General features: G+C 44.7%; 1 protein-coding gene across 6 annotated transcripts in view; it reads right to left on the bottom strand.

Annotated features, from left to right (window-relative positions):
• Nucleotides 1-15,000, bottom strand: part of LOC147020621 (nesprin-1-like) — a 464,443-nt gene that overhangs the window by 274,424 nt on the left and 175,019 nt on the right. For 4 of the 6 annotated variants that reach the window (XM_085896121.1, XM_085896122.1, XM_085896123.1 and 1 more), the window contains 5 exons: nucleotides 7,825-8,280; nucleotides 6,876-6,911; nucleotides 6,284-6,406; nucleotides 5,690-5,814; nucleotides 5,472-5,586 (listed from right to left, as the gene is read on the bottom strand). In XM_085896121.1, coding sequence (XP_085752247.1) covers nucleotides 5,472-5,586; nucleotides 5,690-5,814; nucleotides 6,284-6,406; nucleotides 6,876-6,911; nucleotides 7,825-8,280 — 855 coding nt within the window. The remainder of the gene's footprint in view (nucleotides 1-5,471; nucleotides 5,587-5,689; nucleotides 5,815-6,283; nucleotides 6,407-6,875; nucleotides 6,912-7,824; nucleotides 8,281-15,000) is intronic. The other 2 variants (XM_085896125.1, XM_085896126.1) reach the window with 2 other exon arrangements.

Here is a 15,000-nt window from a genome sequence, read left to right on the forward strand (position 1 = left end):
CAGAGAGGTGGTTGATTATATTCAGAAAAGTCTCGATACTTCCATAGACTGGCAAATGCAATTTAACATACAGTAAATAAATGTAAGGTGCTGGGGATGGGTAAGAATCCTTACTATAATTCATGGACCCGGTGTTTGTGTGTGTGCTTGCTTGTCGCGCTACTCCTCCCACAGTTCTGGGTCAATTACATCCTGACTTGCTAAATATGATCAGCATGACCCCAATTAATGCATGGGGGTGTTTTTATCTTTGCCAGTGGTCTTGGGAGGAGAGGTCAGGCGGGAAGGGGTGGAGGACGGGGGTGAGGGTGGGGGCAGTGAAAAATTTCTATGTAAATGTGTATCGCGTAGTGTCGCCTCCAGGTAGGGGAGGGTATTACAAGTCCCCACCATTTACAGTGTACAGTATTCCTGTCCCCACGTTTTCCAGTGCAGTGAGGTGTTTTGAATTATAAGTAGTTGGTATGTTTTTGCTTCATGTACGTAACCTGGGTTTTTTGTTTTTGCCAATACAGAGCTAGCAGTTACCTATACACCGCCCAAATAAAGGTATGCATCAGAAGAACGCGTAGTCTGGTGTTGGCTTAGTAGTTAGGGTGGCGGCTTGGGATCCTAGGGTCCTGAGTTCAAGCCCCGTTGGGCCGCTGAATTAATACACCAGGAGGTTGACTCAGCCTGTCACCCTTCCGAGGTCGGCAAAATGAGTACCAGTGCACTGGTAAGGGGGACAACTGCATCAGCAGCATAGCCGCTTCCCAACCAATGATGCAACCAGCAGCCACAGGCTGCACTAGACAGAGAGAGAGAAGAACGCGTTGCATGCTTGGAACAAGATCGCCCGTAGGGTGGGTACTCTGCTAGTAATGAAAATAGATATTACATGAAAGAGGCAATCTTTGAGCATGTCACACAGGAGAAGGATCTGGGGGGTGGTAATAGATATAGGGAGGGGCAGAGGGGGTAGGGGGAAGTAAGCAGACAGGACAGTGCCAGGCAGCTCTGCAGTTAAAGCTAACAGGGTTTTAGGTTGTATTTGTAGGGAGGAGAAATAATAAATCAAAGTGTGAACACTATAGGAATTCGGTGAGGCCTCATATAGATTATTGTGTTCAGTTTTGGTCACCATGGCTGAGGAAGGACAGTTGCCGTAGGAAGGGTTCAGCACAGGGCTACGAGATCAATTCCAAATTTAACTCGACTCAGCTATGAGAAATGACTGAGACAGGACTTTTCCATGAGAAAGAAGGCAATTACTCGGGGATTTTATTATGTTTAGCAAAATAAAGAGTGTAGACAAAAGAAGTGCAAAATAGTTCTTCAGCAGAATAGAGTGATATGACCAGGGGCCATAGGTTGGGAGTACCAAAAAAAGAAAAAAAAGAGTAGAGTGAGGACAGTAATTATTATGCATGGAATGGTCTCCCTAGAAGGTAAAAGCAGCGGAAAGAGTACATTGGTTTAAAATGGAATTAGGTAGGTACCCAGAAGTGTTGGAGATGGAGGGGTACAGTGGTATTGGCAGGACTTGTAGGTAGCTTGCATGTGGATGGGTTATAGGACACATGTTAGTGCACGTGTGTAGTCATTGTGATGTCTGTGGGAGGGTCCACCTTTGTCCCTATCCCCAACCCTTCACCCCCAAAACCCAAAAACTAGTTACAGTAATAATAATCAAAAAGAAATCCTCCGTTCCCCCATTCAGGTTTAGTCTGCGGCATGAGACGGATTTGTTTGGTCTGGTGTTGGCATAGCGCAGACATGATAGGCCAAATGGCCTCCTCCTGCATCAAGGTTCCTTGTTATCCCCACGTTTGTTAAAAAAAAAAAACGGGGGAGGGGGGGATTGTAACCGCTTCCATCTGTCTGTCTGTCTGCCCATCTATCCATCCATCCATCCATTGCGCTATATCCTCCTAAACAGTGATGTAGAAATTCACCAAACTTGGTATTTGGGATCACCATATGGGAAGAAGGTGAGAGAGCAGTATCATCTTGGCCCTGTCCTCCTGGGACCCTGAGGCAGGGTAAAAAGGTCAAACACCAAAAAATGCAATTCCGGGCACATTTTTAAACGAAACTTTGTGTATGCAATCAACATTGGGGGATGCATGAAATATGAAATAATTATTTTGGATTTGACTCCAGGTTCATGCCCCAGGTGTGGGGACTTAGGATCACAGGGCTCAGGATAATAAACAAAATTTGATATTGGGTCATTCCTGGAGGACTTTTGTGCCATCTTTCAACTTTGCTTTTGGTGGGAAGCGTGAGGATTTGTGATGGAGTGCCATCGACTTCATTAGTTATTTCTTGTTCTTGTACAACAAAATTGATTCAGCATGTTTATGTATGACAGGGTGCCTCTAGAACCAAAATGGCAAGACGCTTGTTCTTTTCAAGATTTAGACTCAACAAGGAATAAATTCAGGTGTGAAGTTTCAGCCGGACTTGACCTTTCAGAAGCTTTGTTATGGTGCATCAAAAAAACAAAAAATTCGTTTGTGATGAAATCCACAGGAAAAGATACATACTGGATATGATATACACTTTTTATTGGTCCCTACAATGAAGCAAAGACCATGGTTTCTTGCCTGCTTCATGTACTAGCTGTTAATGCACTATTTTGTGCAATCATTGTTTGTTCAATCAAAATGAGAAATTTTGACATGGCGTGGGACAGAAATTGGAGTCGTGAAGCCTGGCACGTTAGTTTTTTGGAGCTCACAAACAAAGAGAGGCGTGGAGTTGGGTAACACTGGGGTCGAACAGTGTTCACAGGACCTTTCTCTCCCCACCCACACCCGAGTCTGATGACCTCAAGCATGGCTCTCTCGTCTAGACCTTCCCTTGCAGAGCTGGAAGGGTGGGGGGGGGGAGGGATCTCTAGTGCTGAGAATTGATTTTTTTAGATTGTGTGTACAGTGCAGTTACTGTGGGATCTGTAAATATATGATCTGCGGAACTGTTAAATAATCTCAACAATAAATATGAGATCTCAATAACACTGAGATGTGATGAACAAAAACAACATAGCAGATAAACTTGGTCATAATCAAGTTGAGGAACATACGGTTTGACGTTAAATAAAACATTTCTTACATGCGGAGTCCATGTCCCATTTGCACAGGTAGATCACCTTGAAGGAATGCCCAGGTTTACTCGTGGCGAGGGAAAACCTAACCCTAATAATTCGGATATAAATGTGAAATTTCAACCTCAGAATTACTTGCGTTTACAGTATATGGAAATGTTACTGGTTTTGAGGATCGCTTTTGTAGTGAAGCTTGATTTCAAGGGCATCGGAGGAGGCGGTGTATAAAAAGTTCATAATGATGGTTATTTTTCTTTTGATTTTTGGCTTTTAACATCATTATTATTTCTCTAGGTGAAACTGTGAAATGGGCAGTGGAGGACATGTTTCTATTGGGTGTTGCAGGTGACAGACATAAACAATGAAAGCATTGGTGAATTGTCGTTACAATTTGAGGTATTAGGGTGTGTGTGTGTGTGTGTGTGTGTGTGTGTGTGTGTGTGTGCGTGTGCGTGTGCATGTGTGTGTGTGTGTGTGTGTGTGTGTGTGTGCGTGTGCGTGTGCATGTGTGTGTGTGTGTGTGTGTGTGCGTGTGCGTGTGCGTGTGCGTGTGCGTGTGTGTGTGTGTGTGTGTGTACGCGCGCGATTGTGGCAAAAAAAACTGCCTTCAACCTTTTACTAATCGAAGGTTCCTTAATGTTTTTCATTTACAAACATCAGTTTACGATGGAGGAACAACAATTTAAATTGAATGTTATATTTTGAACATGGATTGGAACGTGAATGGGAGTACATTCGCTCTGAATTTGACCTGATTGCACATACACAGAGAGGAGTGAGATTATTTTTTACTGTCTGTCTGTCTGGCAGTCAAACAAAATTGAAAATCATTCCAAACAGGAAGCTTACTGTTTTTAAGGATGTCATAAAGGACACAAACAACATGCATGAAGAACTAATGCAACATGTTAACTAAGGTGGTGTAAAAGACGCTGCATCAATGGCGGTAAACTTCCTGAATAAAACTTTTTATACAACCTTTAAAATCTTTATTTTAATTAAATTGAATTATATACAGTACAGTACTTTAACACTGTAGAACACAAATTGCCTTTTTGACAATTCCAAAAACCTCCAGTTTTGCAGTATTTGGACGTGTTAAATAAGGTGGTGCAGAAGACTGCATCAACTGTGGTAAATTTCTGGATTTTTTTTTATACCATCTTTAAAATCATTTTATTTCAATTGAATTATACACTGGAACACTGCGTGGGGTAAGGTGTTCTATGAACTCTCGAGTTGTCTGAAGAGAAAGTACTCGCATGTGTTAAACGAATCGCTGCAGATGGTTGCACACAAAAACGACGGTGAATCGGATTCTGAATGAGCATGTGTAGCTGGCGTGTCGTATGGTGTGACACAGCCACCCGGATTGTAAAAATTTAGATGGCATTTTGCGGGAGGGGGTGGAATGAAGATTGTCGACTGCGTAAAAACCAATGTCACCCGCAGGGTGACCCGTATCTTGCCAAAAGGTGACTACGTGTGACTTCTTTAAGGTCACACTGAGGTGAACAGAGCTGCTATCCACCAGGAGCGACTCCTTGAGGAATATCTGTCTACGAGAGATTCCGATGAGAATCGTTCTACAGAGTAACCATGAAAAATATGCTTTTGCCTCATAACGTCACCAAATGACGTCATAATGTCTCAAGCTTGACATATCTAGAAAGCACTCATTGAGCTGTTAAATTTGAGGTACTACACGATATGGTTCCTAAAACTTGAAAATTTGACCTTGAGGTCAAATATCTTTGACCTGAGGCGCTAACCATGAAGGTCAAGGCTAATCGCCACCAAAAATTAATCAGCTGAGCGCCAGACCATGAACTATATTCCCATGAAGTTTGAAGTCGATCCGATCAAAATTACTCAAAAAATAAGGGTTTCGTCGACTCCCCTGATTTGCGCCAAAGTGACCTTGACTTTTGACCTTGACCTTCAAAATTTTGTGCACTGAAAGGGACCTCTATAGGCCTCTGATATGCGAAGTAACAAAAATTTCCAATGATAACTGTGCTCTGCAGAATTTTTTATACGTGATTACAGACAAAAAAAAACAAAAAAAACAAAAAAAAACATACAAGCTGACTAACATATCTTGCAAAACTTCGTTTTGGCAAGATAATACTTTTGGTTGTCACAAGTCAAAAGAGTGACTCGAGTTGCGCTTGAGTTGAAGTCACCGACTCGAGTCAACAACTCTAGTAAATGGATAATGGGAGTGGATATGACCGAGACGTGAAGAGCCAAGAACCCTCGCCCTGTGTTTAAGTTTCTTTGCGCAAGACGCAGAAAGAAGTGATTAATCTGGTAATGTAATCATTTCATGAAAACTGCGGTCCAAAGTAAGTCAAATGACAACATCGTATGCACACACCATGTTGTCGAAAGGTTGCTCCATTAGTGCCTGCAGGACGTCCAGCTTGCTCTTCTGTTCTTCCTTCAAGCACAGCAATTGGAGGTGTGGCTCCAAGGCAGCAACACATGATTTTCTAGAACAAATAACATTCGGTCATGTAAAATGGTATTACTTAGCAAACAGATAAAATCACATAAATGACGTGCAACACAACTGTCAAGCAGCCATTAGCTCACCCTTGAACCTGGTTTTTTTCCTCAAAGCTCCTTTCCGATAGAGGATAGTTTGAAATGGATACGTAGAAGTTATCCATGACACTAGTAATGAGTTGTTTTTGTTCAGCAATTCGATTTTGCAGTCCCTAAGAAAAAAAATTAATGAATAAACGTTTTTGACATTGTGACCACAGATTATAGTCCCAATCTCCTCTCTTACATTGTGACACAATACACCTTTTTGGGCACAATTAATAAAGGATTAACAAAATCAATTCAAATTCAACTCTAGTAATTGTAGAATGGTTTGAAAGACAATTAACTTAACATTCTCTCTAAAAAAGAGCAGTCTTGAAAGACGATTCTTCTGCACAAGCACACAGACTCATGTCTTCAAACCAACGCCTGGCATATGACTTGAGCAGAAGACGTAAAACCATTCAATTTAAACTCCTGTTTTGAAGTTGAACCATTGTTTGTTGTAAAGTATTTAATTTTTGTTTTTTTCATCGCAAAAAATTGGCACCAAAGAGCATTCAGTCAACTAGCAGATACCGAGATACTTCACTGTGCTTCAAGCTCACAAAAGACAAAAGAAAGTTGCAGCGAACTGACCAGCAGCCCAAGGCATTCATCAGAGCCAAATACATTGGTCACACTGGAATGCATGTTCCCGATTTCTCGACAACAAATCCTCGGATAGCTTGGGGCAACCTCAACCACTTCTTCAGAATAGTCCTGCAGCCCCCACCACAGGGGGAAACAGCAAAGTGGTTAGTAACTAGGGTATAAGGATCTTTAATTATCTTTGATCCTGGCCTGCTTATGGTACGACACTGCAAAAGGTCAAAATTCGCCGATGAGGCTCATGCCGAAGAACAAGCTGGTTAATAGTTGTTAGTTGGCTCACTCAAAGCCATTAAGCATCTGTTAATGTTCTTTGGGGTGAGATTAACAACTGATCACAGAGCAGGAGGGCATCGGAACAAAGCAATAGAAGATGAAGGGTTGCCAAAGACAGGAAGAGGAGGCGGGAATGGAAACGGAACAGAAATTTTTCTCCGGCCGCAGCTAGGAGTTCTAAAAGAGGCATTCACAGGCAGCGGCAAGTACGTGCAGATGGATGAGCTGTTAGGGGAAAAGTTAGTAAATGAACCAGCAGCAGGCGGAATGAAATCAAACAGAACTTTTATCGTTTCTGACAAACCTCCGGTTGATCAGCTTCTTCCTGCTTTAGCTTTGCCTGTAATGGTACATGACGTCAGTAAGCCTAAGGGTATTGCTCGAACAAGCAAGCGCTCACCATGGTGGAGCAAACTAAGAAATCTTTTATTTTGTTTTTTTTAGGCAGACACGCAGTCAAAAACCGTCTCCAAAATAGATTATTTAACCACATTCCACGGCAAAGTCATTGAAGAAAAACTTATTTTTCTTTGTTAATCGCATCTCTGTGTTCCCAAGCAAGCTGTGAGTTGTTTAGTTGTGAAAACTTGTTCAATGCCCATGGTAACGCAATGAAAGATGCTTGTTGTGGAGGAACAATTGAACAGAGATGGTCCGGGAAGGGAAGCGACAGAGAAGCGTTTTGAATTTGTTCACAGCGAATGCATCCTTTTACAGCATCTACTTGGAGGTCAGAGGTCAAATTAAACACTCTTCAAAGCAATGTTGGAGTGGTTACTAGGTGCTGGTGTGCAAATTTCACGCCAAGTTAGAAGGAGCTTGAGCAATAACAGAGAGAGGGATTCAGAAAATTCAGGAAATGTGACTGGTGAAAGCAGGAGCTGGTCCGAAAGTGACCCAATTAATTAAATAGACGAATTCCATAACCAGTGGAAATGCAATTGTTTTTATGGCTCGCTGTGATTTTGTCTGTCCTTGTGCATCTTGCACAGAAAGATTTGTATTGCCAGCTTTTAATAGCTTGCCCAATTTAACACAGGAAAATGCCAATGTAATGACATACAGTAAATACTGGAAGAAGGAATGCAGCAATCTCATAAGGAATAAAATAAAATAAAATGTAAAAACGTTTTTATTCCTCATGGGATATGTACATTGCCTCTTGAAATAGCATGCACCCATCTCGTCTATAATACACATATTGCCTCTTGAAACACTTAAAATTATTTTGAAATTTTGTCAAGGGTTCACACCTGCAGATTGTTCTGTCTGTCCAGTAGCACCTTTTGGAGTTCCAGGAGCCCGCTCTTAAGCACCCCAAGCCGACAGTACATCTCTTCCGAATGTGCATCTCCTTCTGCTTCTTTAGTCATAATAACTTTAATCTGATTGCTGGGATCCTGAGTATGTGGTACAACAGCGGATTGCAATGCCAAATCTTCCTCGACGACTTCATCCTCACGGCATTTCAACACATCTTTCTCTGGTGCCTCTCCGTTGCCACCAGCCGTTTCTGGATTGATTTGCTCTGCGAACATAGAGCTTCCATGGTTGGATTCTGACAATCGGCCACCTTGCTGCGTAACGTGGTCAAAGGTGTGAGGCAGCATGCTGGGAGCCTGAGTGAGCTGGGCTGCACGCAGACAGTCCCTCTGTAGGAGGAGCTGGCTCAGTACAGACACCTTACGCTCTATCTCCTTCAGCAACTTCTGCCAGAGAAAGAAAAGCACGTCACTGCATGCACACAGCCTTAACAAGCTATGTTCTTTGTAAATTAAAGGTTCTCAGCCTAAAGGCAAGACTTGTTTCGACACCCTCATGCGGAAACACCTTTAAAATAATGCCTTTGCAATAATCTGTTTGTGTAGGAATTCTTCAACTTTGAAATACTGTACAGTACAATATATACATACAGAAATACTGTACAGTACATACAATTTTTAGGTAAGCAATTCCTGTCCTATTTTCTTACAAAAGCACAGAGAAGGAAATAAATTATTGCGGTACATCACTTACTTAGTTCAGCAATGTACTGAAGCAATAATATCATCAGCTACATATAAACTCGGCCTTGTTGTGAGCAAACCTCTCCGTGGAGATTTTTGAAACTTTCAATTCGTTTTGATAAACTATCAATGACATATAAACCAAAAATAAAATCAAAATGAAATATTGTGAATGAAAAAGAGAACTAGAAGGGCACTCGGTCGATAGCATACCTTCACCAGGCTCAACAGTTTACATTTTGTATCCCTGATAAGCCAGACGTGGATCCGGACCTGAACCAAAATCGAATCGGCTTGTTCTCATCACTCACCTAATTCATCCACCTAGTTTTGTCATAATCAGTCCACAACTTTTTGAAATATCATGCTACATATGAAGAATCACATAAAAAAGTTGTAGTATCCGGATCAGGATTATCACCAAAATCGAATTGATTTGTCATTGTCACATATCTAACCTGTCTTACCAAATTTTATTTGAATGCGTTCACAGCTTTTTGAGATATCGTGCTCACAGAAAGACAGGGGTGAAAACATAACCTCCGTCCACCTTCGAGTGGCGGAGATAATAAGCTGAAAAAAGATTTTAAAAATATTTACTGGGAATACATCACCGAGAGGGTGCCACATGATGTCAGAGGACAGGTGCTTGTAGTACGAGTTCGTTTGATTTTGGAGTTCAAAAGAAACAAAAATTAGTTGACACAAAGTTGTTCTAATTTTCACAACACTATTGGCATTTTATGTAAATTATGAGGTTGCAAATGGTTTGGTAAACAAACTATTCAGACAATGTCAATTCTTCCCATTAGAATCATGAGCAGAGTACCCGCCCTATGTGTGACCTTGTTCCAAGCATGCAGCATGTTCTTCTGATGCATATCTTCATTTGGGCGGTGTATAAACAACTGACAGCTCTGTATATGCAAAAAATAAAAATAAAAAAACTCGGGATACGTGCGTGCATGAAGCAAAAACATACCGACTCTTTACAATTCAAAACACATCACTGCACTGGAAAACGTGGGGACAGGAACACTGTACTGTTTATGGGGGACCCTTGTAATGCCCTTCCACACCTGGAGGAAGCGCTGCATGATAAACATTTACATAGATAATTTGAGTCCCCCCCTCAACCCCACAAGACCACCAGCAAAGATAAAAACACCCCTACTCATCAATTGGGGTTATGCTGATACTCTGTAGCAAGTCTGGATATAATCAGGCCAGAACTGTAGGAGGAGTAGCGTGACAAACAAACAAACATGCAAACACATGTGCATGAATTCTAAAAAGGATTGTAATCGTTTCAGCCATTACTGTGCTAGGCTGGATGACAAAATAATAAAGAAGACATACAATTCAATGATTTTGCGATCTCCCATTCAGTGAAGTTTTCTGTGCTTTTTCGTTTGGATACACAATATTACGAGGCTGGAGTTACAAAGGTAAAACAATAAAAATGGCATATGGATGTTTAAAGGTATAAATATCAATGTTATCATATAGAACATTTGTTCTGTTTGCCGAGTACCTCACTCAGTTGGCATCTTTGTTGTTCCCATCCAAGCAGAGTTGGTGCATTTAAGAGGTTACATTAATGAAATACTCACAAGTAGTCAAACACATGCCAAAAAACAAGCACAGGTCAAGGCACACACACACACACACACACACACACACACACACACACACACACACACACACACACACACACACACACACACACACACACACACACACACACACACACACACACACACACACACACACACACACACACACACACACACACACACATATATATTGTTGCGGTTGAGGAAATTCGCAAACCACCATTCAGGTCCCGTAGGTGAGATATCTCTGTAAGTACATGTGTAGTTAGCCCCAAACCCATTGTTTAGAGGGAATAAATGTGATTCATTCGGGCTGCGACGCTTTGAGATAGTCGTTTTTCTGTTCTATCTTTATTTTGAACCAACCACGTCTCAACCGCCATCACACAACAAACACTGACCGCAACTCCGCTTCACAACAACAACAACAACGCCAACAGCCAAGACCTTTACCTTCACAACTCGGTCCCGCAAACATCGCATCACCGCCATTCCAAACGTCGCCATGGCCATAAACCACCACCATAAACCCTCCACCACCTTCACCTCTCCTCCTTCTACCACCATTCCCGCACCACTTGTGAGCACCGAGCGTCAGGCTGTCCTGGCCTCGTACGGGACGCGCGCCGAACCGCGAGTGCAAAGTGCGGCCTTTCCGAGGAGAATTCGGATTAGGAATGATACACGCCCACTTCGGATCCGTCAAATCAGCAAGCGCGTGGCGGTTTGGCCCCGCCTCCAGGCGCGACGGAGTAGAATCGAGATATGCAAATTCTAGGATCAGGGGAGACACGTCCCTTTTTCTCCGTCCAATGGGTGAGCGTGGCTTCACCCCCGAGCTCATTCTGATCCAGAAATTTGCATATGGGTTCTCCTGCCGGCCTATAAAGCGCCGAGCACGGGGCGAATTTAGTGAGTCAGTTGGAGAAGAGTCAGTCTGGAGAGGTCGGAGAGCCGAGTGGAGCTCGCAGTCTGTCGGGGTTCGGAGTCTGTCGAGGAGCTGCAGAGAGAGGAAGCCTGGAGCGCGGTCAAGTCGGTTTGAGCGCAGAGTCGGCCTTGGAGGAGCGGGAAGTGAGTCGGGAGGCGAGGGTGTACAGGTGGTTTGCTGCAGTCGGCTGAGGAGAATTGGGGAAGAGACTGAATAGCTCGGGTCCGAGGCAAGGAAAACGGCGGTCGGCGACGAGCTCGCAGTGGAATCGCTCGTCACGGGACCCAAGCAAGCCAGCTATCCTCTTTCCCCAGAGCATCAACAATTCCCCCCTTCCCCCCCCATGCTGAGATAGTGTGAAAAGGGGGGCCCCGTTCCCACCCCACTCCAAGCAGTGCCAATGAAACCCGCGAAGGAGCGCGGAGTCGGGGCGCCGCCGCGCCACCACATTGGCGGCTCATCGCAAAGACACGGGTAGGATCCACCCGGTCTCGCGGACCTGACCGCTCTTTCAGGTCCCGCGCAAATATTGGCCCACAGGCCCCGTCTGCCCCCCTTGTCTTTGAGGGTGGCCCTTTTCTTTTGCTTTTGAGAAAATGTGTTGTTGGCGCCGTCTGTAAAGTAAAACTGTGTAAGTGTTGCCGTGTGCACGCGTAGTCGGTTGTAGATCTGCATTGTTGTGTTTCTTTTGTTGCAATTGCTTTAGGTGCATAATTGTTGTAATTGTATATGTGTGCTTTCCGTGTGCTGCGGAATAAATGTGCATTATGTTGAACTGTTTTCCCATTTCGCTTCGTCTTTTCTTGAATTGAATCTCCTTCTTGCTTCACGTAAAGGGTTGGTAGTGGGTTTAATACGCCCGATAATTAATCGGAACCGTCGAGGCCGACGATAACACCGCTCGGTTATCCCGATAGTACGGAACGGGTCGCTTAAGTGGCCCGTGTCTGGAGTCGACCTGCGGCGAGGTGCGATCGCCCGGTCTACCCTCCGCGTGGGTACTTAGGTAGGTCGAGTTTGGCGAACAACCCTATCCCACGCGGGGGGCCGATTGGCACGATCGTGGTGAGGCCGAAAGGCCCATCCGTGACTAGCTCCCGGCGTTAGTCCGAGAGGGTCACGACAGAATTGTCCGTCCGGTGGGCGACGTGCCGCGATTCGAGTTACGTGGCCGTTCGCACGCCGGCGGGCGCGGATTCGCAACTATATATAGATATATTGTTGTGGTTTCTCACCACTCTGGCGTGCGAGCGACCGCTTTTAGCTAAATGCAGCCGCGCACCCACCGGACGTGGCAAACCGAGTCGCAGCTTTCAGATCAACGACGAAATCCAGCTACGGGTGTGTTTATAATCACACCGTAAATCAGCCAACTATTCTGTCCACGCGCGACAGGGTCCGATCGCCAAATTGTCGATTTACGTAAGTATGCGCGCAGACAGAAATGCCGGGGATTTACACCTCAACGGGGCCTGCTTGGAAACGAGCTGCTTAAGCAGCTCGCTCTGTTTGCGATTTGCCGAGCGGTGTATATCGCCAAGCCCGCCGGATCCGATTACTTTATCGGCTATTTAAAAGCCAGCTAATATCCCGAACGCAATACGGCAGCTCAATTGAGGAAGAGACGCAATGAACAGGTGAACATTCACACAATGACAATGCAGGTAAGGGACAAAACACGAGCAAGCCAAAGAACTACAACAGTTCTATTTATTATTGTACATTCACTTAACAGTTGTACTTATGGACAAGGTGCCACGGCTTTCATGCAAAGAAACCCCAGGAAAGGGAGGGGCAGAACTGGACCCGTAGGCCTTTAATATCCACAGAGCTGTGGAGACCGCAAGAGCTCCGAGAGGCAGGGCTGGTTACCTGTCACCCTCGTGGTGACTCGCTGAGCGACCCCCGACGTTTCATCGGAAACACGGCAGCTTGGTTGGTCCAGGCCCCACCGTGCAGCCTGGTGGATCGGCTTAGACGACGACGCCTCAGAGGAACGAACGGGCCTTTGCTCTTTCGAGAGTTGATGCTCTTTTAAGAGCCTGCCCGTTTCTCAACGTTGGCTGGCGACCTCTCTCCGGCATTCTCCACCTTCCCACAGTTCTGCGCGGCATGGCAGGCTTGGCTGCGCTCCGACGACCCCGACTGCCCTCCACTGGACTCGAACCTTGGTGGGCTGCTGGCTTCCTCCGACTCAACGCCAGCTCAACTCCAGACTTCCACTCTGCGACTGGCGTTCGGGCGCGCCTTTTTATCGGGTCGGGGGTGCGTTTGATCCCTCACCTCTCACCCCCCGCTGGCTCCGCCCCTTTTGTGATTCTGATCCGATCTCTTCGCGAAGCTCGGACATGCGCGGACGTGGGTGAAATCATCAACCACGCGGACGTTGCAGGAATCATCGGCTCCCGCTCTAACAGGGAACCCTCGCGTCTGTCGGCGGCGATGTTGCTCGTCCGTGGGATTCGCCGTGGCTGGCGAAAAGATGGCGCGCAATGGAGATAAAGGTGAGGTGATGTTGTGCGTTTGTGGAGATGTTGTTGAGAAGATGGTGAGATGTCGTGGTTGGCGCTGTGGTGGGGATGGCGTGGTTGTTGAGAGGTGGTTGTGGTTGTTCAGATGTGGTTGCTCAAAAATAAAGATCGCAAAAGAATAATGGCTGACTCAAAGATCACAGCCCGGTTACACGAATAAATCCCTTGAGACATCGGTGGGGAAATCTAATCTGAACACACACTTATCGACATAACTTATCTCTGGGAAGCCTGAATGGTGTTCTGTGAATTTCCACAACCGTAACAATATATATATATATATATATATACATATATACTGTATATATACACATATATATACATATATATATATATATATACATATATACTGTATATATACACATATATATATATATATATGGACCGAGAAAAAAGTGACGACTTAGAAATGTGACGACTTCCGCATATGCGAACATTCATGATGACTGTGGGGTGAAGGATGAAGTCGAGCGTAGCCTGGACACATATGTGTGAGAGCTGGCTATTGTACCAATAGGAAAACACAATCCTCGGGGCATAGGTGGGGGTTCATTGGTGAGTTGGAAAGTGATCAAGCAAAGATGGAATTCATGAATCAGTTGATCAAAAGTAAAGATAATGAACAACTGCAAGACAACTCATATACCATCGGTGATGGTATGGTGACAAATTACATGACACACAGTCATCGTGGTGATGATTACCACTCAATGCCTATGTATGAGTGAGTGCGGTAATGTACAAAACAAGCCAATATAAAACCATGATCGGACTTCAACACGAAGCTCAATTGATCCTTTACTCCTTCGCAAAGTAATCCGTTATGTTTGACTGCGTCAAACTCTTGGGCATATGGTGCATGAGAAAGGACTCAAACCAGTCATTGTATTCCATGATGTTGTCTGGGCAATCCTCCACCAAAAGACAGTATCGGCGCATCACATCCAGACAGTATCGGCGAATCCACGCTGCCTGATTCGACGCACCTCTTGACCTTGCCGATTCCCCACCTCACTTTGAATCTGTCTATCCAGTGCATCGGCAAGGTCTCGGCATCATCATGCCCGAGGTCCGCAGCGAATTTACGTGCCTTCAGCAGCAACATTTCACCGTCCAACCGAATATTTGGCTGAGCTGACATTTGCCGAAACCAGATGATGAGCGCGTCATCGACATCTTCAAAGGACACACATTTCACGCGTTTCACACTTACCACCGGCCTTGTGATCTTCTCCACTTGTCCAAATATCTTGCCCTTATTCTTCAAGATATCGTTCAATGTCTGAGGTTTGATGTCCAACTTCTCAGCTATGGCTGTTTTCTTCATCAGTGGGTTTGCCTCGCAAAA

This window comes from Eptatretus burgeri, chromosome 9 (assembly GCF_056783735.1).
Source record: "Eptatretus burgeri isolate ZD-2024b chromosome 9, Ebu_testis_v1, whole genome shotgun sequence".
NCBI lineage: Eukaryota > Metazoa > Chordata > Myxini > Myxiniformes > Myxinidae > Eptatretus > Eptatretus burgeri.